This window comes from Sminthopsis crassicaudata, chromosome 5 (genome assembly GCF_048593235.1).
Source record: "Sminthopsis crassicaudata isolate SCR6 chromosome 5, ASM4859323v1, whole genome shotgun sequence".
NCBI classification, from domain to species: Eukaryota; Metazoa; Chordata; class Mammalia; order Dasyuromorphia; family Dasyuridae; genus Sminthopsis; species Sminthopsis crassicaudata.
In genome coordinates, this window is record NC_133621.1 from 198,173,873 (window position 1) to 198,198,884 (window position 25,012).

A 25,012-nucleotide genomic window follows, 5' to 3' on the forward strand; every position below is an offset into this window, starting at 1 on the left:
TGCCAAGTTCCAAGCAGCTTTCAAATTTTCCTAGTAGAATTTATCAGGTGATATCCCAGGAGCTACACATCCAAATTTATTGGAAACAAAATAGTTACCTCTTTCTTCTTCCTTTAATTAATTCAGCTATGTCTATAGAGTTTGGGGAGGGTAAGGCATTTTATATACATTTTTAGATATATAGATATAGATATAGATATAAATAGATATAGATCTAGAGATCATATAGCCTGAGAGTATTCATTGACCCATAGATGCTGTAGAAGCTTTGATATTCATGTGAGTCTATTCTGACCTTGTTTGATCACCCTTTTTCTCAGTTCTCTCGCCAGCTCCTAACACATGAACTAACTAATTTGGAAATTATTTATGGTGGGAACACCTGCCTGGACAAAAGAAAGTACATTAAGTCTAGTCTGAGTTAATTTTTTTTCCATGCTGAAAATGGCACTACGACAACAGAAAGTACAAGAAAATAGTCTCCTTTAAGTGGCTGCTTTCAAATCTGTTTAAAAAAAAAAAAAAACTCAAGTATTTATTTATGGAAAGATAGTTTAGAATCTGATGATGACAAAAGGAAATAATGTTCATAATGTTCATGGGGAGAAATTAAGTCCAGGTTAATGGGTCCTTTCAAGGCTCTGTCTCCATACTTTCCCACCTGCCTCTCTGCTCTAACATGTTTCTGCTTTCTTTCTCTCCTAACTTCCTTTCTCTCCCAACTTTCCTTCATCTTTCCAGATGCAAGACGCAATGGGCTATGAGTTACCCTGGGTGTATTTTGTCAGTCTGGTCATCTTTGGATCCTTTTTCGTTCTAAATCTGGTTCTCGGTGTTTTGAGCGGGTAAGCTGACCATCTCCATGTCCTCTTTCCAATGCAGCCGAGCAGGGCTCCATCACCAGATTCTTCGTGAATGGGACCCTTGTGGATATAGGAAACACCAAAAAGAAAAAAAAAAATCAAAATCTCTCAGTTCAAATAAAATCTCTCATCCATCGACGACATTTGGCTTCCAATTTGGCCTCGAAGGAGAGTTAGGTCCCAGTATTCCTGATACCAGTGACTTGGGTGCCCGGTGGAGCTTCGCCATGCTCGGTTGCAGATTGTGTCTCACTAACTATCATTCCATTCTTCTAGGTCAATGATGCCGTAGGAAGGGACTGGCCCTGGATCTATTTTGTTACACTAATCATCATAGGGTCATTTTTTGTTCTTAACTTGGTTCTCGGTGTCCTTAGCGGGTAAGCAGTACCAAAGAAAACATTATTGTTTTTCATTTCTTTTATTTGTCCTTTTCATTATTGGCTTTACACCTTCTCTGGGTCTCACTGAACCAAGTGAGACAAATGAGGCAGTTTCAGGAACCTTTAAACAAATGGCCTTGGCCCGTGTGGGTAAAGAGCACAGATTCCCAGCAATTAATCTCCTGGTCTGGATAATAGACAATGGGCTGAACAGATGGCTTCAGTAAGAGATGACCAGGCTGATATGCTATTCATTATGCCAACTATGTCACTACCACCCCAAGAAGCCTTTCCACAAGAACAGAATGCTCTTTTGCACTCCATAATGTGAAGCTTAATTTCTTTTAAGTATTTGCTTTTCCCCTTCAGGGAAAGCATTCAATCGTTATGAGGGAAGGCTCACAGAGGTTGTTTCCTAACTATATAGCAGCCTTGGAGCTACCTCTTTGCCAAAATTACAAGGTCATAGTAGGCCATTGAAAAAAGAATATGACTTGCTTTCATTTAGCTTCGTTTTGTACAAACAAAAAATTTGAGTTGTTTTTTAATCAGCTACTAAAAAAATGTTTGTTATTTTACAGACCAAAGACCCTATTGCTGATGTACCATTTTTGTCAATGGAAAGAGAACTTGATCATTTAAAGAAATAGACTATCTAGGGATATGACTGGTATATTATAATTTCCCTCGGTTTTTCAAGAGAAAAACTTCATTAATCTCACCACTATAGTATGCTAAAAGAATGAAATCCAATGTAATTTTGAAGTCAGATTTTTTTAAAAGTGGAGGAAATAGGGTATGATTGGGGTATTCAATGTCCCATGGGTAAGCATCTGTGCACCTTGGGGAGCCAGCTGAATGTCTCCTCACCACCCACCTACTCTGCCATATGCTCATACCAGTCATGCCAAAACTGGTCCTAGAAACCCTTACTGATGAGCCTCTGGTTCACTGGTGCTGCTCTGTTGCCACTTTTACTGAACTACATCTGCGATGACATTACAATTATTTTGGACTCCAGTGAGAGCAGTTCGGATCAGCTTCTTTTAGTAACCTTTCCTAGAAGCCAAGAGACATTCAGGGAAAAAAGCTTGCCTGTCATTGCCAGCTTGTACATAAGTCAGGAGTAGTTACCACTAAGCCCCAGAGAGAACATCACAGAATCAGTGTTCTTGGTCTCTGAAACTGGGGAAGAAAATGGGCCAGCTCCACCCCACCCTCACTCCCTGTCTCCTCTTAGTATGGGCAACTTATTTACAGATTGTGCTGGCCTAATTCCATTTTTCATTACCAGGTGAGCTCATGAATAAAAGTCAGTGAAAACTTTTAAGGGGGAAGCAGTAAATAGAGGTGGGAGGAAAAGCAAGATCCTCTGATCTAATGCTGGAAAGTGGGGAGGTTTTTATGGTTATGCTCTATTTTTATATTCCAACACAAGAAAATATTTGTATCTTTAAGACACATTCTCTCAATTCTCTTATTCTCTCAATGAGAATCTTAAAACTATAAAAGTCAGTATTTCATTTTAAAAAGTTTTAAAGAAAAATTATTTAGAATAAAATGATTTCCACATTGCAAGAATTTATGCTTGAAGCAGCTATGATCAAATGGAAAACAATGAATTTGGTAAAGACCTAGCTTCATTTAATAGTGTGACCTTAAACATTTAACCTTTCCTCTCCTAGAAAGAGACAATAATACTGGTATTACTTATCTCAGGGGTTTTGTTAGGACCAAATGAGATAATATAAATCTATTATATAAATATATAAATATAAATGAGATAATATAAATATAAATAAAATATAAATATAAATATTCTAATATTTTGTAAATCATAATGCATTATGTGAATGTCAACTATCATTTATCTGGCATTTACAAGATGATGTATAATGACGTTTTCAGATGATGATGATGATGATGATGATGATGACAATGAAGAAGTTGTGAATGGTGGTAGTGGTGATTATAGTATTTTTTTTAACCAGAATATTTCATTCACTGAAAATGCTATATAAATTAGATATTACATGAAACTCATGTCACATTATACATTCAACTTACATATATATAGAGAGAAAAAGATGTGTATGTGTGTGTATAGGTACACATGCACACATATATTCATTATTTCATTTGTTCTCATGATAATCCTGTGAGTTGGATAAGGCAAGTATTTTTTCCCATTTGACCTTTAATTACAAACCTTTCAAGAAACTTCATTTTCAGGAGTTAAAATCAATTATAATGACAGATTCAAGTTTGTTCTTGAAATTGTCTTTGAAACTAAATCAATTAATGTCCCACAGAATCTAAAATCTTCAACATTTTTTTATTTTAAAGAGCACCAAGAAAAAAAAATGCCTTCAGTTGTCAGCAAAAGCCATGGAACTCAGAATCACTTTGGCACTGTAATCATTAAATCTTTATCCCTCTGACCAAGATGACCCTGATACAAGAATAGAAAGGAAAAAGCAATTATGTAATGAAGGAGGAAATTTATAACCTGTGGAGTTTTAATGAATTGTCATAGATTCAATTTGTTCAGATTCAAAACTGTTTTAAAAAGCTTGAATCGAAAAAAGCCAGGAAATGCATTTCAGTGAGAAAGTATGCAAGAGGTTTCATTAGCTTCAGAGGGAATTTCTGCCACTCACAGCTCTGACCTTAGAATACGATTTTAAAATGGAAAAGACTTTAAAGTTCATCTAGTCCAATAGTCTATAGGGCCTGGACTTTTCAACTACATCTCCCTTTGTGGGTTTTACATTTCTAAACAACACAGGGACTCTCGGGCCCATTTTTCTTGGTAGCTATTGCTGGTGATGAATGTATTTCTTCCTTATGACAAAACCCAGGGCTGTGACTGATTGTAAAACTAGCTTCAGTCCCAAGGCCCAACACAGCTCCCATCAGGTTAGGGTTTAAATGTCTTCATTAGCTCAGGCCCCAGTGCAGAAAGATGGCTGGCATCCAAGTGAGAAGATAAAAGAGGCAGACTCTGCCATCCAGCACATCATTACTATTTTTGGTTTGACTCAGACCAGCCCTTATTTCCTTCCTCACTGCTACACATCTGGGTTAAACTATAGGATCATTAGGTCTACAGGAAGATCATCTCCTGCCCTTCTTTAAAATATGTAATTCATCCAAGGAAATGAATTCTCCAGACCTAAAAAAGTTCTTTATCTTCTAAGAAAATGCAAAAACTTGTATTTTTCATTCCCCACATTTTTAGTGAGCTTCACTTATAGTTTTGGTTATATAGATAATTCTCATTCTACTTTGTTCCAAAATTCCATTTTGTTCCAAAAAAAAAATGGCTCAGTCCCCCCACTCTAGTTTGTTCTGAGTTCTGGACAAGTCATCTTAACTCTTGGAGACTTGGTTTATTTATTAAATGAAAGACCTTTCAAGGTATCTTTTAGTTCTAAAATCCTATTAGTCTATCATCCCTCTAGAGGCACTGGGAGCTCTAATTATGATTAGATTCTGAACTCTCTCCTATTTGGATTGCCTGTAACAAAAAGTAGAGTGCCCTCCTGATTAGGGTACTTGCCCATTCTGTAGGAAATTAGTTAGGGTTTCATTTTCTGTTAGGAATGGGAAAGGTGTAGATAACAGGAGAGGGAAATTAAATAATTAACAAATTGAAATGGAGTTCTGGATGAAGGGCACTACCCCTAGCAGGCAGGAATGAGGACTCACAAGAGGAGGTCTAGTTATCAAGGTATAAGAAGTAAGGCAGATAAGCCAGCACTGCTGCCTGTCCTGCCCCACCATAGGCACATGAGCATGATACAGTGCTACTGGGGACTGAGATGAGTGTGAGGGTGTCCATCTTTGGTACCAGCTGCTCTGTTACTTTTTCCTTAATATAAAAGCTCCCTAGGAAAGTAAATGGTTGCTGGCAAAGAGCCAGAAAAAGAGAAAGTTAAATTAAATTAGAATTTGATTTAATCAAATTTTGAAAGAAAACTCAATCCAAGCAAGATTGTTTTTAAGGAAGCGGTTGAAGAGAAGTCATTAGAATGAGAGTACCTCAACCCTCTCTACTTTTTGTCACTTCCTTCCTATCCTCCACACATACAGCCAGAAAATTGTTATACATCATTCCATTCAAATGGTAAATGCAGTCAGACTGCAGAGACAAAATGCTCACTCTCAAAATGCTTATGGTAATAATGCTGCCAGTTAAATGGCCATCTTGTTCAACTGGACTGCCCATCCTTCTTCCCTTTTTGGATATTTATTCCAATCGAAACATCTGCCTAGGGGGAAGAAATTCTATCTTATTCCAGTAGACTTTTATAAACTCTCAGCTTCTAGTTGAACCTTTGCAGGAGGAGGATGTAAAAACTAAAACTGCAGGTACCCACTAAATTATTCCATAAGTTCCCTTAGAACCAACATGATGGGAAATAAATTAACAATGATTCTTCTTAAAGGCTGAAACCCTATTTTATAAGCAGACCCACCAGCCTTAACACACATGAACATATAAATCATATGTACATACACACATACAAATTAGAGTTCAGAAGAATAAAGCAAAAGAGTTTTATATGAAATTCAAGTTAACAGATAATCACAGTTAAAGAGAAAAACAAACAAGAACCATTTTCCCAGCAAAATCCTAATTCCCTTGAAATCACTATTGCTTTAAAATTAAATTTATCTTTCAATTTTCACATTATCTGAGGTTTGTTTTTTTCAATAAATGGTATTTTCTTGTGTTTGGAATCTTTGATATTTATCTTTCTCTTTGTGGGAAAGAACCTTTGGCCTAAATTTTTTTTTAGATTTGATTAATGTGCCAATAACCATCGAATGTTCTTAAAAATAGAGAGAGGAGACTGAAGAAAATAAGATTCTTCCTCTGAATGCCCTTTATATTTATAACCTGATTCACCCTGAGACTTCCCAACTGCCTAAGTGCTGGCTAGTATATGTTTAAATGGGGATGAAATCATGGATTCCATTCTTTTAAGCTTTCATAAGTGCTACATGTAAGGGATTCTTAGAGAGTGGTACTTAGAAATGTCAAGATCATGATTTGAAATGGAGGCAACCTTCTCCATCCCCATTTAAACATTTAGTTTTGTGATCATTCTGCTTCTTCCCTAGTCATGTGACAAGAAGTGTACAGAGAGAGTATCTTTAAAAGGGGGTGGTATATGGGCAGATTTTCCTGTGGAACCTCATCTAATTATGTTCTTTTTCCAATATCCTCACATCTCTTCCCCTTCCTGATTCCTACCTTCTCCCTCCTTTTTTCCTCCCATCCCACCTACCACACACTACTCCAACACTCTCTCACCAGAGAATTTTCCAAAGAGAGAGAGAAGGCAAAGGCTAGAGGAGACTTCCAGAAGCTGAGAGAGAAGCAGCAGCTGGAGGAGGACCTCAAAGGGTACTTGGACTGGATCACTCAAGCTGAAGATATTGACCCTGAGAATGAAGATGAAGGCATGGATGAGGAGAAGCCCAGAAATAGTAAGCAACTCTTCTCTATCTTTGGGCTTGATGTGGGAGGGAAAGAGCAGAAGTCAGAGACTTCTCTCATCCAAACTTCTAAAGGATCAGTATAGTCAGATAAGATTCTTCTCATAAGTAGAGCACTGTGATATAATGGTAAAATGGATAGGGATGTGGATGTAAAATAATTGTTAATCCAAAGAGCTTTATATTTATTTTTGTTATCCTTAACAATAAAGTGTGGGAGGGTGTGTGTGTGTGTGTGTGTGTGTGTGTGTGTGTGTGTGTGTGTGTGTGTAAGAGGTTCAGAGGAAGGAATTAATTAATGCTGATAAAGATTCCCTTTTTAAGATAGTACTTGTATAAGCCAATACTGTTACCTTGTTATCTATTCTTTTACATCCAATCAAATGGAAAAATTTTCTATTTCATCTAATGTTTGTTGGCTCTGGGTGCTTTCTATACTCCTGAAGATGAGAACTGAACCTGTCCTAACTGTCTGTCCTAGATGGGATTTTGGGGAAGGGTGAAGATAGAAAAGAAAAAATAGAAGCTCCTCATTGATGGTTGTAGAAAACACAAGTCTATAAGATGCAAGTCATAGCTAGGAGCATCCTTTTTTTCTTTCACTGAGTGATTGGATGAATTTGCCAGGTTCATCCTTTGGGATTAATTCATCTGAAAACAAAAACAAAACCAAGTCAGTAAACATATGAACAAAAGACTGTTGATTAATTTTTAAAAATAGATTAAAAATAGGGAAGTAAGGCCAGATTTGAATGAATTGTTTTGAAGGTCAGATACAATGTCTACTGGTATGAAAAGAATAAGGATTGCTAACAAAGGGCAACCTCTGCTTGATACCTTGATATGGCTGGAATTTAGGAACTGTTGGCAGATGTATTCATTAGACAACTTTTTTTGGTACTATGTTAAGAGAAAGGATTGTCCTGAAAGATAGTGGGAATTACCTCTTAGAAACAGGAGCATTAGGACCTCAGCTTATCCACTCAACAGATTTCAAGGATAGCATTTTTATCTCATGATTAAGGACTATGAGCATTTTTCTCAGTGTATGTTATTTTAGAAGTTCATTAACTACCATTTTTTGACTGCTATTCCCCATCCACAGAGACATGTTGTCCCCTGGCCAGAGCAAGAACTTCTATGATAGTCCATCTTTCTCCTTTTTGTCCCTTGAATGAGCTTAGACCCTAGAATGTGCTGTGTTGATGTAGGTTATCTCTCATGTCCTAGAAGACCTGTTCATTCAAATTCTAAACCAAAATTTGAAAACAGAATATCCCTCCCCCCTGTCAATTGATGCTTATAAGATAGAGTTTCAGCCTTCAAAGAAGAATCATTGTTAATTTATTTACCACCATATTGATTCTAAGGGAACTTAAGGAATAATTTAGTGGATAGATACCTGCAGTTTTAGTTTTCCCATCTTCCTGAAAAGGTCCAATTAGAAGCTGAGAGCTTATAGAAGTCTATTGGGATAGATAGACTGAAATATTATCTCCAATGCTTAGTGTGTTTATGAACTTGACTAAGCCATTTAATCACCCTCACCCCATTCCCCAATCTCACTTTTATCCTTTATAAATTGAGAGAATTAGACTAGATGGCCTCCAAGTCCCAATTCTAAAACTATGATCCTAAGATAATTTTCAACTTTAAAATCCTATTAGCCTATGATTCTATAAAGAAATGCAGGGGAGAGAAGACTTGGACCTGAAATGGTCAAAGATCCATTAAACTATGAATCAAGTTCAAATCTCACCTCAGCACTGGGCAAGTCACATAAACTTTGCCTGCCTCAGTTTTCTCATCTGTAAAATGAGCATAATGAGAACATCTGTCTCCCAGGATTTTGTTAGGATAAAATAGAGAATATTTATAAAATGTTTTGCAAACTTCAAAGCACTATGTAAAAATTAGGTGTTAGTAATAGTGGTAATGATAATAAGAATAGAGTGGACATTAAGGATTTTAATGCCTTTCAACAAGTGACACATCATGCTACAGGTTTTGCTTCTTTTCTAAGACAATTGTGTTTTCTTAGAAGCAGGATGGGAATTAAGAAGAATTTAGGCTATTAGCTTCTATGCATCAGTTGGATGTACCATTAGAATTGATATAGCAAATTTTGCTTTTGGCCTCTCAGGATTTCATCTTTGCTTTTATATGTAGACTACCCAAATCTCTACACCCAAATCAGGAGATATCAAGCTTTCTAGATCTACTAGAGTGTGAGCTAGTCTGGCTCCTCAGGTTTACCTGAACCTCGCAGCATGCCTTTCCTTGCTCTGATGCTGTCACCAAATGTGAGGTTCCAGTCTAACCAACTACTTCCCTTTCTTTCTATATTCTATCTCCAATGATCCATTTTAAACATTTATATTTTAGGCGTTTATTTATAAAAAAGACTACACAAATTCAGAAATAATATAAAGGAAAGAATTGAAAATACATATTAAAGAAATGCATCTTCTCCCAGATGGCAATCCATCCAAATTTTCTAAACTGATCCTTAATGGAAGTTCCCCATGGCTAAGTTAAACATCTTGATTCCATTCAGGGCAGAACATCTAGCCCCTTGTGGCCACACACAGAATGGAATTCAAAAGCTTTAGATTTTGTGGATCAAACTAATTAGACCATTCCTCTAATCCCAGGATCATTTTCAACCAATGAGGATAACTTCTAATTTGAGTGATAGATGTTTGGTCTTGCACTCTTTGCATAATCATTTAGCTAACTTGTTTTCCCTTCCTCTGCTAAGTAAGAAAGGAACTAGAAAATCCATCACAAAAGTTTTCTGATTAGAATAATTCAGGCCAAGTCTATAACAGATGCCTTTTATTTATTCAAGAAAATATTAGTTTATAGGCAGCTGGGTAGAGCAGTGGATAGAGCACTGGTCCTAAAGTCAGGGACCTGAATTCAAATGCAGCCTCAGATACCGGGGCAAATTATTTAACCTTAATTGCCTCACAATAAAAAGAAAAGAAAAGAAAAGCATAAATAGGCAGCTGGGTGGTGCCATGGATAAAGTGCTAGACTGAAGTTAGGAAGATCTAAGTTCAAATTTGATCCACACTTTATGGTTATGTAATCTTTGACAAGACTTCTGTCTGTCTCAGTTTCCTCATCTATAAAATGGAGATAACAATATCACTTAAATCCCAGAATTTTATGAGGAGAAAATGAGAGCATTTTTAAAAATTGTTGCTTAGATATTTTCAGTCATGTCTGACTCTTCATGACCCCCATTCAGGGTTTTCTTGCCAAAGATACTGGAGTAGTTTGGCTTTTCCTTCTCCAACTCATTTTATAGATGAGGAAACTGAGATAAATAGGGTTAAGTGCCTTGCCACGAGCAAACAGCTCATATGTACCAGTGAGGCCAGATTTTAACTCACAAAGGTGAGTCTTCCTGATTCCAAATCTGGCACTATATGTATACTGTGCCACCTAGCTGCCTTTAAATTGCTCTTTGAACATTAGCTATTATTGTTTGTATTATTATTCCCCCAGATCACATAGCTCAATAAAACTATGAGCTGTACCATTCAGAGTTACCCAAGATGGACAGATTCAGATTTCAGTTGAAGAAAGTAAGGAAAATCATCAGACTATATATAGATATATATCATACATATAGGTATGACCTAATCCCTTATGAATAGGAAGTAGAATTAGTTAATAGATTTAAAGAATTAGATCTGGTAGAGTGCCCGAAAAACTATGAACAGAGGTTCCAAATATTGGGAATGAAGCAGGAACCAAAAACATTCCAAAGAAAAAGACAGCAAAATGGGCTGTCTGATGAGGCCTTTCCAAATAGCTAAGGAAAGAAGGTGAGGGAAAAGAGAAAGGGAAAGATATATTCAAGTAAATGCAAAATTCCAGAGAATACCAAGGAGAGAGAAGTTTTTTAAATGCATAATGCAAAGAAATAGAAGAAAATAATAGAATGAGAAAGATGAGAGATGGCTTCAAGAAAATCAGGGTTATCGAGGGAAAATTTGGGGCAAAAATGGACAAGATAAAAGATAAAAGTGGTAGGGACTTAACAGAAGCAAAAGAGATTAAGAAGATGTGGCAAGAATACACAAAAGGACTATACAATTAGACCTTAATATCTATCACCAATAACCATGATGGTGTGGTTACTGATCTAGAGAAAGACATCCTGGAGAATGAAGTCAAGTGGGCCTTAGGAAGCATTGTTAACAATAAGGCTAACAGAAGTAATGAAATTCATCTGTGCTATTTAAAAATCCTGTTAAATGCTGTTAAAATGCCAGCAAATGTGGGAAACTCAACAATGGTCCAATTGGAAAAGGTCAGTTTACATCCCAATCCTAAAAAAGGGCAGTACCAAAGAATATTAAAATTATTGAACAATTGCACTCATTTTACTCTCTAGTAGTTATGGTTAGGACTCTGCAAGCTAAGCTCAGCTATATGTGAACCAAGAAGTAGCAGATAAGCAGGATGGTTTTCAAAGAGGCAGAAGCACTAAAGACAAAATCACTAACATTCACTGCATTAGGGAGAAATAAAGTAGTTCCAGAAAAACATCCATGTCTGCTTCCTTGACTACACTAAAATCTTTGATTCTGTAAATCACAACAAAATGTGACAAGTCCAAAGAGATGGGAATATCAGATCATGTTACTTGAATCCTAAGGAACCTGTTATATGACCAAGAAGCAACAGTTAGAACCAAATAAGGAACAAGTACTTGTTTAAGTTGGGAAAAGGAGTACAATAAGGCTATATATTGTCACCTTATTTATTTAACTTATATGCAGAGTACATTATACAAAATGCCAGCCTGGATGAATCAAAAGCCAGAATTAACGTTGCCAGGAGGAGCATCAACAATCTCAGATATGCATATGATACCACTGTGATGGTAAAAAGTAAAGAGGAATTAAGAAGCCTTTTGATGAAAGTGAAAGAGGAGAGTGTGAGAGCTGATTTGAAGCTTAATATCAAGAAAAGTAAGATCTTGGCAACTGGTCCCATCATCTCCTAGCAAAGAAAAGGGGAAGAAATGGAAACAGTGTCAGATTTTATATTCTTGAACTCAAATATCAATGCAGATGGTGACTGTAGCCATGAAATTAAAAGATGCTCAATGGAAGGAAAGATATGACAAATCAGAACAGCATACTAAAAAGCAAAGACATCACCTTGCCAACAAAGATCCATTGAGTCAAAGCTATGGTTTTTTCCACTGGCAATTATGGGTGTGAGAGTTGAGCATTGTGGAATCAACATTTTCGAATTGTGGCATTACAGATGAATTTTGAGAGTCCCTTAGACATCAAGAAAGTCAAATCAATCAATACCTAAAGAAATTAATTGAAGCAATTCACTAAAAGCTCAAATACTGAAGCTGAAGCTTAAATACTTTGATCATACAATGAGAATATGGGACTCGTTGGAAAAGATCCTGATGGGAAAATAATTGAAGAAAAAAGGAAAAGGGGAAGGCAGAGGATGAATGAATAGTGTTATGGAAGCATTGAACATGAATTGAGACAAGCTTCAAAAAGTAAGAAGAAAATAGACAAGGTAAAATGCAGCAGAAAGGATATTAAAGGTAGAGTCCATTGGAATATGTCTATAATGAATTGCAATTAGAATCATAAGTTGAAGAGATCAAAATAGCCATTAATAGGATATCATGAGTTAGCCAATTGTGTCTCTTTGAGCCATATCGAGCTTTTTGAAAGCTTAGTATTCATCATTTTGAGGCAAATGCATGAGGGAAGATATTGCAAAATATCTTAACTTGGTTTATCCAATATAACCATTTTACAAAATACAATATAACTTCTTCTTTGTGTGCTTATTAATTTTGTTGATGCTTTGATTAAAAGTATCATTGTGTCCTCCATAAAAATAAAATCATGTAGTATTCTATTTTCTAATTCTCTTTATTATAATAACTGAAATAGATATTCAGATTTGGGAATGAAAAAGAAATAGCAATAGCAGTGGATATTGGCTCCTATCCACAGACAGTTTCAGAGCTGAATGGAACCTTATAAATCATCTTGTCCATCATTTTCTTTTTATCAGCAGGGAAACTGAATCCCAAATGACTTTCCCATTTGGTCATGCAGACAGTAAAGTAACAGAGCTGGAATTTGAACCCATCTCCATTACTTATTCCAGTATACCATACCATACATTGCCATAGAGATGGCTCCTTAAGGGGAGAAACGGGCAGGCTGAATTTGAAGAAGAACACATGGAAATCAAATTCACTGGTTGTTTTTTCAAGATGACAGAAGCTAAAGTTGGATACATTTCTCTGATTTTTTTTTTACAATAAATGAATTTGCTGGACACTGTATATAAAAATAAGTTGCCATTTCCTGTCTCTTCAGTCAAGATATCAGGCCTGGAATAAGACTAAAGTTCTGATTTGTAGGCAATCTGCCCTGTGAGATGACCTTAGCCATCTGCCATCTGTGGATCCAGGCCATCATGAAAGACCAGAAGATGAAGGAGCATAGGAAAAGAAAGAGAGCATCTTTAATTAATCACAGCTAGTCAGGATTATTTTAGACTGCCCGGGACCCTAAGGAGGTAACTAGTTTCTTTAGACAGGCTGTTCCATCTTTTTTCTATGGCAACATGCACAGTACACATCAATTTTCAATTAGCATGAATAGCCCTTGGAACTGGGATGGCTTTGTATCCAAGAGTCACCAGCGAGGAAATTGGCCAAAAGGCAGGGACTGAAGCAGACAAGGGACAGATTTGGACAGTGTGATCTCAGAATCCTTTTGCTGCATCAAAAGAAGGGAGGCCACCTGGGTATTTGCTCTTCATACCCCTGTTAAATGCATTCTTGTAAATTTGATTGCACAGAGCTGATTTTTCAGTCCTTACATTCATTCAATGATGAGAATTAAGCAAATGATGAAGTCATAAAAGCAAAAGGGTTTTTTCCCTTTCTTTCTTTCCGTATCAATATAACCATCCAAAAGTATATATTAAGTACCTATCAAAAATGCATTTAATTAAATTAAACAGACCCTTATGAATATTACATTCTATGCAGGGTGCTATGCTAATTGCTGATCAAAGAATAGCCCTCAAAGAGTATACAATCTAATAATAATTTGTAAGATATTTCTATAAATAACAATAGCCATATCCTGACTCCCATCTAAGTATATTAAACAAAATAATGTTATAAAACACAGTTCTAGGGACAATGTTATAGGGATTAACAATTGGCAATCAGCCAGAATCAGAGGAATTAGCACAGGGGAAGATCCAAAGATCAGAGATCAAAGGCTGGAAAAGATCTCAGAGATCATCTGATCCAACCCTTGTATTTTACATATGAGAAAACTGAGACCCAGAGAATTTTTAAAACTTGTCCAAAGTAGTAAGTATCAGATGTAGGTTTTGAAGCCAGGTCCTAAGACTTGAGGGTCAGTGATCTTTCCACAGCATCAAAAGGAATCCCAGAATCTCAGAGTTGGAAGAGTGTTTATAAGATACCTAGTTTAGCCTAGGAACCCCTCTACATGCCAAAGCAAAAACTCTCTGCCTGTTTCTCTGTCTCTGTCTCTCTGTATAATACCACAATACACATACATATATATATATATATATCATATGTATATACATATACATATGATATATATGTAAATATACAGACACAAATGTAAATATGTATGTAAATAAATACACATGCATATATGTTTATATATTAACACACACATATATATGTATGTAAATACACACATACACATATATTCCTTTCTATAGCACAGTGGACAAGTGGTTATCGAGGTCAGAGGCAGACCCAACATCAGCACTCTTTGAATTGAGATTTATTGTTGGAATAAAATGAATCATTGAACAGTTAACAAAAGGATATTTACTTTACCTTGACCCAACAGTCATGTAGTGGAACTAAGCTTCTCTTGACACATTTCACTCCCACCCTAACTCCTGCTACAACGTGACTCATATAGTCTTCAGAAATTTACCTGACTCCATGTGAATAAGACTTTGTTTTTGAAATTTCGACAATTTTATTTTTAAATGAGTTCTATTTTCTAAAAAAAATTATTTCCCTGATTTCATGCAGTATTGAAAACAAAACATGCCATATTCATGTTTTCCTGAGAAATGTAAATATGAATGAGACTTTTAATGCCTATAGGTGATCAGGAACCTGTATCAAGTCAGGAAAGGACCAATCAAGTCCCTTTCAGGGAAAACTTACCCTATTGCAGGAGTAAAGGAAGGTTCTAACATATTTCGAGGAACCACTGGTAAATATTAATCCTATCACACAGTATCTTTTGCTTAAAGTATTCTAGGGAGAGGAATCCACCATCTTCTAAAGCAGAAGAGCCATTACTCTTTGGTTTAGCTCTAATTGTTTGAAAGTTTTTTTTCTGACTTTTGGAGCCACACAGAATAAGTCAGTCCTTCCTTATGATAATCCTTATGTCCTTCTCTCATTACTTTACTTCCTGCCCTCATCTTGCTCTTATCACCTGCCCCCCCCCATTTACTCTCAATTAAACATACCATTCCTCCATATGGCTTGAAATTAATGTCCTTTATTGTCCTAGTTCTTCTCTCTTGAATGCTCTCCCACTAATCAATCTGCCATTTTACAGATGAGAAAATTGAGACCCAGGGATGTCATTTTTCCCAAGGTCACACAATAAGAAATTTCCCAAGATTTAATGCAGATTTTTCTGTCTTCAAGTTCAATATTCTTCATATGATATTATGCTACCTTTTCAGTGTGAGACTTTGAAGTATTAAACAAAGTTTGGCTATAGTGTTCATGGCATTACTGAAAAATGTCTCTGGTCCAGTTCAATTCAACATAAATTATTGAACACCTATTCTATGTCAGGCACTGAAGATTTAAAACATTTGAACTGGGCTTTGAGGTAGTTAGGGGTTCTTCAAGGTAGAAGTGAAATAAAAGTAGATTTCAGCCTTGGGAAGCCTGCCTATATGAAGATACAGAAATAGAACACTGTGTTTGGGGAGCCAATGAGCCTGTTTGACTGGACCTTTAAGTGGGTAAGATAGAATGATATACACTCATTCTATAAGGAAAGATTGGAATCATATGTGAGGACATTAAAAGCTAGAGGGGGCAGCTAGGGAATATAGTGGGTAAAGAACTGGCCCTGGAGTCAGGAGGACATGAATTCAAATTCAATCTCAGAAATTTATTAACAGTGTGATCCTGAGCAAGTCCCTTAATCCTAACTACCTTAATTAAAATAAATAAGCTATAGAGAGGAGTTGTGTTTTATGCTAAAGGTAATAAATTCTCCACCAGAAGGATAATATGGTTTAGACCTAAGCTTTAGGAATATCTATTTGAGAATTCTGTGGTTTGCAGAAAGAAGAGACATGTCAGGAACATCAGCTACTGAAGTAGTCCAGGTGAAAAGAAAGGAGGGCCTGGACTAGAGTTAAGTTCTTAAGTGCTCCTCTGCAATTTATAGGCATTCCTTGTCAAGAAATAATGTAGAATATATTGGATCACTTGCTATGTAGGGGAGGGGTGGGGGAAGGGAAAGAAAGAAATTAGAATGCAAGGTTTTGTAAGGGTGAATGCTGAAATGCATGTATGTATTTTGAAAACAATTTAATTTTAAAGAAAGAAATAAAGTAGAGGTAGTGTCAACCAGACTTAGCAACTGTTTGGATATAGGGGCCCTGGCAAATTGATACAGGATAGATATGATATATGATAGAAGTTAGAAAATGTAAAATCATACAAAAGGACAGATGGAGTAGTGGGGTAGCTTTCCAGGAAGCTCAATTCCAGATGATGAGCAATCAAGGTAAGTTTAGTAGAGAAAATGACATTGATCTACGTCTGGAAGGAGAAGGACTTCAATAAGCAGAGATAAGGAAGATTAATATGAAACATTCTTCCGAGAATCACATGGAGTGATACTATTCCCCTAGAGATGACATAGTATTTTTTTCATAGCTCACATCCTGATGTCCTCTTCCAGCTCCACTTTCCTCCAAAGGAGACTTTAATTCCAGCATGAAAGAAAAGCAGGGAGTAGAGGATGGAGACTAACTAGTCTGCTCTCCCAATTTAGGAGATAAGGAGTTTCCTCTCCTGGACACTAGGCTAGAATTATATTATCAGTTGCTTTAAATATTATTGGTTTAGAGCAGGGCTTCTTATACTTTTTCCACTTGCAAACCCTTTTTGCCTGAAAAAAATTTATGTGACCCCAAGTTTATAGGTATATAAATCAAGCACTGATAATAAATTATAATTTCAGGATCCTACATCCCATTACAAGACTCCATATGGAGTCATGACCTATAGTTTAAGAAGCTAGGGTCTAGAAGACATAGTTTTCAGATTCAAGATATTTTGATTGCTGTTCATTGATGGGGAAAGAAGGACCCAAGCTTTATAACTAAGTATTTTTTCCACCTGAACATTTTATTGCTTCAAAGACTTGAAGCACAGGCTAATGGCCTTTTTTTCTTCTTTTTTTTTATCATAGCTTTTTATTGACAATACATATGCATAGGTAATGTTTCAACACTGACCCTTGCAAAAACTTCTGTTCCAATTTTTCCTCTCCTTCCCTCCACTCCCTCCCCGAGATGGCAGGTAGTCCCATATATGTTAAATATGTTAAAGTATATGTTAAGTACAATATATGTAGTTGTCTTGCTACATACGAAAAATAAGATTTAGAAAGAAGGTAAAAATAACCTGGTAAGAAAAACAAAAATACAAGCAAACAATAATAGAAAGAGTGCAAATGCTATGTTGTGGTCCACACTTATTTCCCAGTGTTCTTTGACTGGGTGTAGCTGATTTGTTCATTACTGATCAATTGGAACTGATTTGGATCCTCTCATTGTTGAAGATAGCTACATCCATCAGAATTGATCCTCATATAGTATTGTTGTTGAAGTGTATAATGATCTCCTGGTCCTGCTCATTTCACTCAGCATCAGTTCATGTAAGTCTCTCCAAGTCTCTCTGTATTCATCCTGCTGGTCACTTCTTATAGAACAATAATATTCCATAACATTCATATACCATAATTTACCCAACCATTCTCCAATTGATGGACATCCATTCATTTTCCAGTTTCTAGCCACTACAAAAAGGGCTGCCACAAACATTTTGGCACCTACAGGCCCCTTTCCCTTCTTTAGTATTTCCTTGGGATATAAGCCCAGTAGTAACACTGCTGGATCAAAGGGTATTGACAACTTTTTGAGCATAATTCCAAATTGCTCTCCAGAATGATTGGATCTGTTCACAATACCACCAACAATGCATCAGTGTCCCAGTTTTCCCACAGCTCCTCCACCATTTGTCTATAACTATTAACATCAAATACCAGTTCCACAATGAATAGACACATAGCAAATAGCAAAGAAACCCATTTATCTAAGTTTATAGTGAAACAAATCAGAAGTATACTTATTAGAATACATACTAGACAATATTGAATGAAAAAGTTGTCTCTTTGAAAGCACAATGACTTAGCTCGACAAAGACAAAGAATACCAGATCTCACTAAAGGGGAAGTTCTCTGAAGTCCCTAGCATAGCAAGCTGGGAAAAGGGACACGATAGAAACTGTTAGCTCTTCTTATATCATCTTCTTCCCAAGGTCTTGTTTTCCCTTCTGCAATCTGAAATGGGATTAACATCATCCATCTTCTCTCTCAAAGTAGGAAGCAGATCCTGAAAAAAAAAAGATTAATTATCTCTTCTATCTTCCTCTTAACAATTTTGCCCCATTTCTGATGCTGGCACATTGGCTCCACCAATGAAGTGAGTACTGTATGAATGGATTTTGGGACTCGAGTTTCACATAGAAACCATTTACACATGGTCTTCAGTTTTCAGGTTTCACAGCCTAAACCAGAAAGAATTTACATAAATCAACATATTGAAGGAATAAGGATAGTAGATAAGGACTAGATCTATAATTTTATTCATATAAGAAATTTCATCTAGCAGTTCCTGTGTTATTCATTTATAAGCAGAGAGGAATGGTAGATTAAGTGACCAAAATCACACATCTAGTGTCTAATAGAGGGAAGATTGATTTCAGGGCTGACTCTCCGGCTGCTACATGACATCTGCCTCCAATGAAGTTTATTATATATCAGTAGAATGCATAGCAATGTGATTCTGATCACATTTACAATTGTCATTAACTTAAAGAGCTTTGTGGCCATTGTACATCCTATATAGTTTAGGACCATAAAATACTCTAATATAAAAATTAAATGTTATAAAGAGTCTTTAGTTATACACTAAAGCTCTTTATTTGACTCATGAGCTCATGATAAGTCACGGACTTTTAAAGAATAATACTATAAGCTTAATCATAAAATCTGAGTTTGAAAGGAACTCATAATTGTAGGAATCTCTTCTACAACATTTATAACCAGTGATTTTCTATTTTTTCTCTGAGGACCTTAAAGCAGAGTATCTGGCAATAGAAGGTACTTAATAAATGTTGAAGGTTGATTAATTAAAGACCACCTTTTTAGGAAATACATTCTGCTTTAGTTACAGTTGTTAGCAATTTTTTTTTCATAAGAAACTGAAAAATGCCTCTCTACAACTTCCAGTCATTGACTGTAGTTCTGCCCTCTGGAGAAAGAACTGTCTTCCATGTGAAGATCAGCATTGTAATCTTCCATTCAAGCCTCAAACAGTCCTCATAACTTTTGGAATTTTTTTCAACAACATGGTCACCCTTCTCTAGATATGCTGCAGCTTATCTACAATCTTTTAAATCATGGCACCTAAACTGGGCCCAACCTCTCAGATTGAATCAGACACTTGTGGTCAAAGTAAACTGTAGCCTTTCTGAATGATGATCTCTAGGGTTCCTTTCAGCTCTAAAATCCTGTTGTTTTAGATCTCTATCCTGGGCAAATCCCTCTCTCTGTATCTTAATTTACTCTTGTACACAATAAGAAACTGAATGTTTTTTTTAATCTGATTTATAAAGTTCCTTGAATACTATGTCTCTATTAATGATGCCAAAATTTTAAATTTTTCTTCCTGGATAGAACATGAAGGATGTTAGAAAAGGCTTGTAACCTGAGGGCCAGAAAATCCTTCTCCTTGAATAATTATTACATACTTCCATAGGCATAGGAAAGAGATAAAGCCACATAGACGACTAGCTCTATGGAACTTTTATGGGCTGTCTGAATGCAGAATTACATCCCCATAAAGTGCCAGTCTTGTCTGACAAGTGACTAGTTAACAAGACTGCTGTTCTCCTTCAGAAGGCATGTGGTCCCTGGTGTATTTCCTGATTCATATCTGCGTAGTTTACTGACAAGATAGAAGCAGCCTCACTTTCCATTCCTACAGAGCCACTTTCAATGGGGAATGGTATATGAAACACGGAGCTCTCATCTGGGAATTAAAGATCAGAGGACTTTGTCTCCAGCATTGCCTCCTAGGGGGGAAAAAAAGGCAAAATGAACCCCAAACCACATATACCCTGATTTATGATGGAATAAAGTACATGTGGACATCACAAGTTGCATAAGAAATGCTGAAAAACAAGTTAGCATTTCCCAGGCTCCTCTTTTAGCCGTTCACTGTTGTCCTGATTTGACTTTTTTATACCCTGGACCATACATAGATGGCATAAGGAAAAAGAGAGAGAGGGTGCTGCAGCTGCAACTCTCTACATTACCCATTAGGCAGAACAAATCTAGGGTCCCTGAGGGAGCAAAACACATTGCCAAGGGAGAATGTGGAATCATCTGCTCTGGTATTTCAAAAGAAGGAGGAAGATCTGGCAATAAGCCGATCATGAGGCAATTCAACAAATATTTATCAAGAACCTACTCTAGGCAAGAGAGTAGGGGTGCAAAAATAAACATGATTGCCTCTGACCTCAAGAAGCTTGTTGCCAGTCTCTTACATGAAGATGTTCACACAGTCATAGAACATTGGGCTGCACTGCATAAGAGCAAACGGAGAGGTCTCCTGGCAAATTTTTTGAATCTCTCCACTCTGGTTTCAGCCTAAGCCCCAAGTTATGCAGAAAAATCCCAATGCATCATTCAGGTTCGTGACTAGATCAGATTTACACATACTAAAGGTAATAGAAGAGGAAAGCACTGGATACCCACACATACACACACATATACACACAACCATCCCAATACCCAACCTGAGCTAGTATGAATTTAGTGGAATTGTATGTACGTACTTTTCATTTCTCCATTCTCCATCTCTCAATAATAATGACTTAATGCACTACACTGTATTTCCTAAAAAGGTCAGGCTGGTTTGACCCCATGACTGAAACGCATTGCAGATCCAATTTAAATGATTGCTTCTGCACTATTAGAGATGGGTGGATACTCAGTGCAACTACCTCAACCCTATGCTCACTGGGAACATTTACAATATAGTAATGAGCTCCTGAGGGGTCAGCAAGTGGTACAATGAGTGAATAGAGTGAATGAATTGTAGTCTAGAAGATTGGCATTCAAATTCAGCCTCAGATAACAGCTATGTGACCCCAGGCAAATCACTTCACCCTGTTTGCCTCAGTTTCTTCATGTGTAAAATGAGCTGGAGAAGAAAATGGCCAACGATTCCAATATCTTTGCCAAGAAACCCCAAAATTAGGTCATGAAAAGTTAACTAAATAATAACAGTACAATGAATTCTGGACTTCAGTCCATTTCAACTCTAGAATTTTCATGAAGAAGGAGACTGAGGAACTCTAATCTTTCCCAAGAGTCTCAAGTAATTCTTTAATTAGAAGAATATAAACTGTGTTTATAATATATATGATATTATATAAATATAATATAAACAGGCCCTTTCCCCTGTTTGATTAGTTCTTTCCAGAATATCTTTCACTCTTTTCTGGCCTCCACCCTTGACTCTGAAGGATCCCTCTGTTATGTCCCAACATGGATGGGTACCTCCTCTTACCTGCTTCTCCCTGTTCACCTTTCTTTTATTACTCCCTTCTCTCATTAAAAAGTATACTCCTTAAGGACAGGCACTGTCTTTTTTTTTTTTTTTGCTAGTATTTGTATTCCCAGCACATAGCACAGTGTAGGTAGATAGTAGATATTTAATAAATAAAGAATGAGATGTTTACATTGTATTTTAATGTTTACAAAATGCTTTCTTACCACAGTATACAATGCAAGATTTGGTTTTGCTGAGTTTAGTTTAGTTCTCATTTTCCAGAGGAGAAAAAAAGAGTTTAACATCTTCATGGTCAAACTATTAGTGTATGACAGAGCAAGAATTCAAATTCAGGTCCCCTGACTCCAAGATTAGCAGTCTTTCCATATGTTGTACCCCAGTGCAGATCAGTGGTCTGCTAGTCTGTTCTGACCCAGTAAGCCAAGACCTTCTTCAGGAAGGTCAGCCCAAGAGATACTAGTAGAAACACATGAAATAGTTATTGCTCATTCCAGATCAACAAAAAAGTTCAGAATCCAGTACCCAAGGAATCTTTCAAGAAAATAAAGATGAGAATCAAAGATCTTGGAATGTAGTATTTATTGGATTTGTTTTGGGGGCTTTGATCTTTTCTGGTCATCACCTGTGGCACAGCTCTGTGGATTTCTAGCTCTGTACCACCAAGGATCCAAAGGGCTCTAGAAGCAGATGCAGCTTAAGATGCAGGCAAATAGAATCAACCTGACATTCCAGAGAACACATTGTTGTAGCCCTGTTCTCTTTGACACGTGAAAAAAGTATCAGAGCTGGCAGATATTCCAGGACATCTACTGCAGTAAAATGATTCACATCTCATCAAGTATAACCCCATAGACTAAAATATATAGGAGTCATCAATCAGCCTGCTGCTGCCTCTTTTATGAAGGCAATATGAACCTTATTTTTTCCTGTTCCTGTGTTATTCAAAAACATATTGTGGCAGCTAAGTGGTACTATAATACATAGAGCACTGGAATCAGGAAGACCATGGTCCAAATCTAGCCTTAGACACTTAGATGTGTGAATCTGGGCAAGTCAGTTAACCTAGTTTGCCTCAGTGTCCGCAAATGTAAAATAGGAAAAATAATACCATCTATTCAGAGTTGTTGTGTGGATTAAATAAGATAATAATTTCATGGCATGTAATAGGTGCTCTACATGTGCTTATTCCCTTCCCCCTTCCATCACTGCTTCTTTTTTCTGCTGCATATACAAACAACTATTTAATCTCCTTCATTCCCCTTGCAATTTTCAAAAGTATTTGCTGCAATACTCAACTGTGCCTCTCTGTGATCTCATTTATGTGGACATTCTTTCCAAGGCTATAGAGTTTATTCATTCTTGCCTGCCTATCTTATACGGTATCTGCCTATGTACTTCCATAATTTCATCACAAGGGATCTATTCCATATTCTGGCAATCCTGCTTCCTTTTCAGGTCAAACGGTTAACAATCAAATATCCAGCCATACATCACTCCAGCTACACAGCCATCTTTTCTTTTCTTTTTCATTCACATACTTTTTTGATAAAATTCTTTACTCCAGGTCTTTATAATTCCTTGTTTGATGATATGTTGTAGTATTCACACCTAAGTGCCTCTCTATTGCTCTTTAGTTAATATGAATTTTTAATTTTTTGAAAATTATTCTTTTTATAAAGGATAGGAAATGGATTCCATGCATTGCAAAAAGATGTGGATCTGACAATTCCATGATTATAATTATTGCTCAAAACATTAGAAAGAAATTATGAAATGCCCAAGCTGAGATACCTATAACCATTAAGTTGATATGGCTTGAGGAAAGATTCTCCACGTTTCAATGAAGATAGAATTAGATACTTAACCACAAGTTTAGTGGGAGTGTTAAGTTCCATGTCAACCTCTTTCAAAGGTCAGAGAGACTTTTCATCCTTTTCCCCTTCACAGTCATATAAGAAAGAGAAATTAATTTCTATAAGTCATATTAAATGCCTGTGGGGTTCAGAGATGTAGTTACAGGTTCTGTCAAGTGAACACAGAGGAAAAAAGAGAAATAGTCCCTACCTTGAAAAGCATATGATCTAAGTGGGAACACTAGTAAAGGAATACTTCATAACAAATACATATGTCAATGAAGTGATTAATGATGTTCAGAAATATTTTAGTACAAAAAAATTATAGTACCTTAGAGGTTCTGTTAGAGATCATGGAAAGTCTGTTGTCCTGAAGCCCATACAGATATATTGGAATGATCCCCAATGTCCATAATAATGATCTGTGACAGTCCCGGTACTTTTTTTTTAGTAAGTTGGCTCAAAATATTTGTTGATATTATTTTATTTTATGTTATGCCATGGCTATGCCCTAAACAGCTTTCTGTTCTTTCTCTGGCTCAGTTGTAATAATAATAAGATTAAATATATGTAAAATATTTTGTAAACTTCAAAGTGCTATTGAAATGTTCATTGTTATTGTTAACATTATTATAACTGACAAGTCAATAAACATTTCTTAAGATACTTAGTAGTATCAGGCAACTTATGTTTTAAGTACTAAAGATACAAAGAAAGGCAAAAAATGGTTTCTGCTGTCAAGAATCTCAGCCAGCCCATAAATAAGTATTTATTAAACATCTACTAACCTGAGTTCAAATATGGTCTCAGATACTTAACACTTCCTAGCTGTATGACCCTGGGCAAGTCACTTAACCCCAGCCTCAAGGGAAAAAAAAACAAACACCTATTGGTGCTTGCATGGTACATGCAGGCACCATGCAAAGTAATGTAATGGGGAAGATAACATAAAAAACAACTTTATACAAGTAAAATATATATAGGAAAAATAAAATCATCAAGTAAAATAGTATGAAGGAAAAGGAGAAGAGGGCCCAGGATGGGTACTTAGGGAATACTTATGGTTAGCAGGTGTAACCTAGGTAAAGATTCAGAAAAAGAGATTGAGAATAAGATGTCAGGAGGTAGGAGGAGGACCTGAAGTGAGCACTATCATGAAAGCCTAATATCAAGGAAAAGAATGCTCTCAAAGCATCAAAAGCTGCAGAGAGATCAAGAAGAATGAAGATAGAGAAGGACATTAAATTTGTCAATTAGAGATCATTTGGAGAGAGCAGTTTTGTTTAAATGAGGAAAAAAATCAGAAGCCAGACTGCAGTGTTAAGAAGAGAATGAGGGGGAAAGAAGTAAGAGGCACTGAGTGATTGTAGACAGCTTTTCAAGGAGTTCAGCTATAAATGGGAGGAGTGACATG

The 25,012-nt window shown here is 36.4% G+C and overlaps 1 protein-coding gene and 1 long non-coding RNA gene across 2 annotated transcripts in view; one reads left to right on the plus strand and one right to left on the minus strand.

Annotated features, from left to right (window-relative positions):
• The window catches only part of LOC141543716 (uncharacterized), a 46,252-nt gene extending 45,020 nt beyond the window's left edge, over positions 1 to 1,232 (minus strand). The window contains exon 1 of the long non-coding RNA XR_012482498.1: positions 770 to 1,232. This is a non-coding gene — a long non-coding RNA (uncharacterized LOC141543716). The remainder of the gene's footprint in view (positions 1 to 769) is intronic.
• The window catches only part of CACNA1C (calcium voltage-gated channel subunit alpha1 C), a 799,944-nt gene that overhangs the window by 557,157 nt on the left and 217,775 nt on the right, over positions 1 to 25,012 (plus strand). Inside the window, 2 exon segments of the mRNA XM_074269400.1 lie at positions 1,140 to 1,243; positions 6,573 to 6,745. Coding sequence (XP_074125501.1) covers positions 1,140 to 1,243; positions 6,573 to 6,745 — 277 coding nt within the window.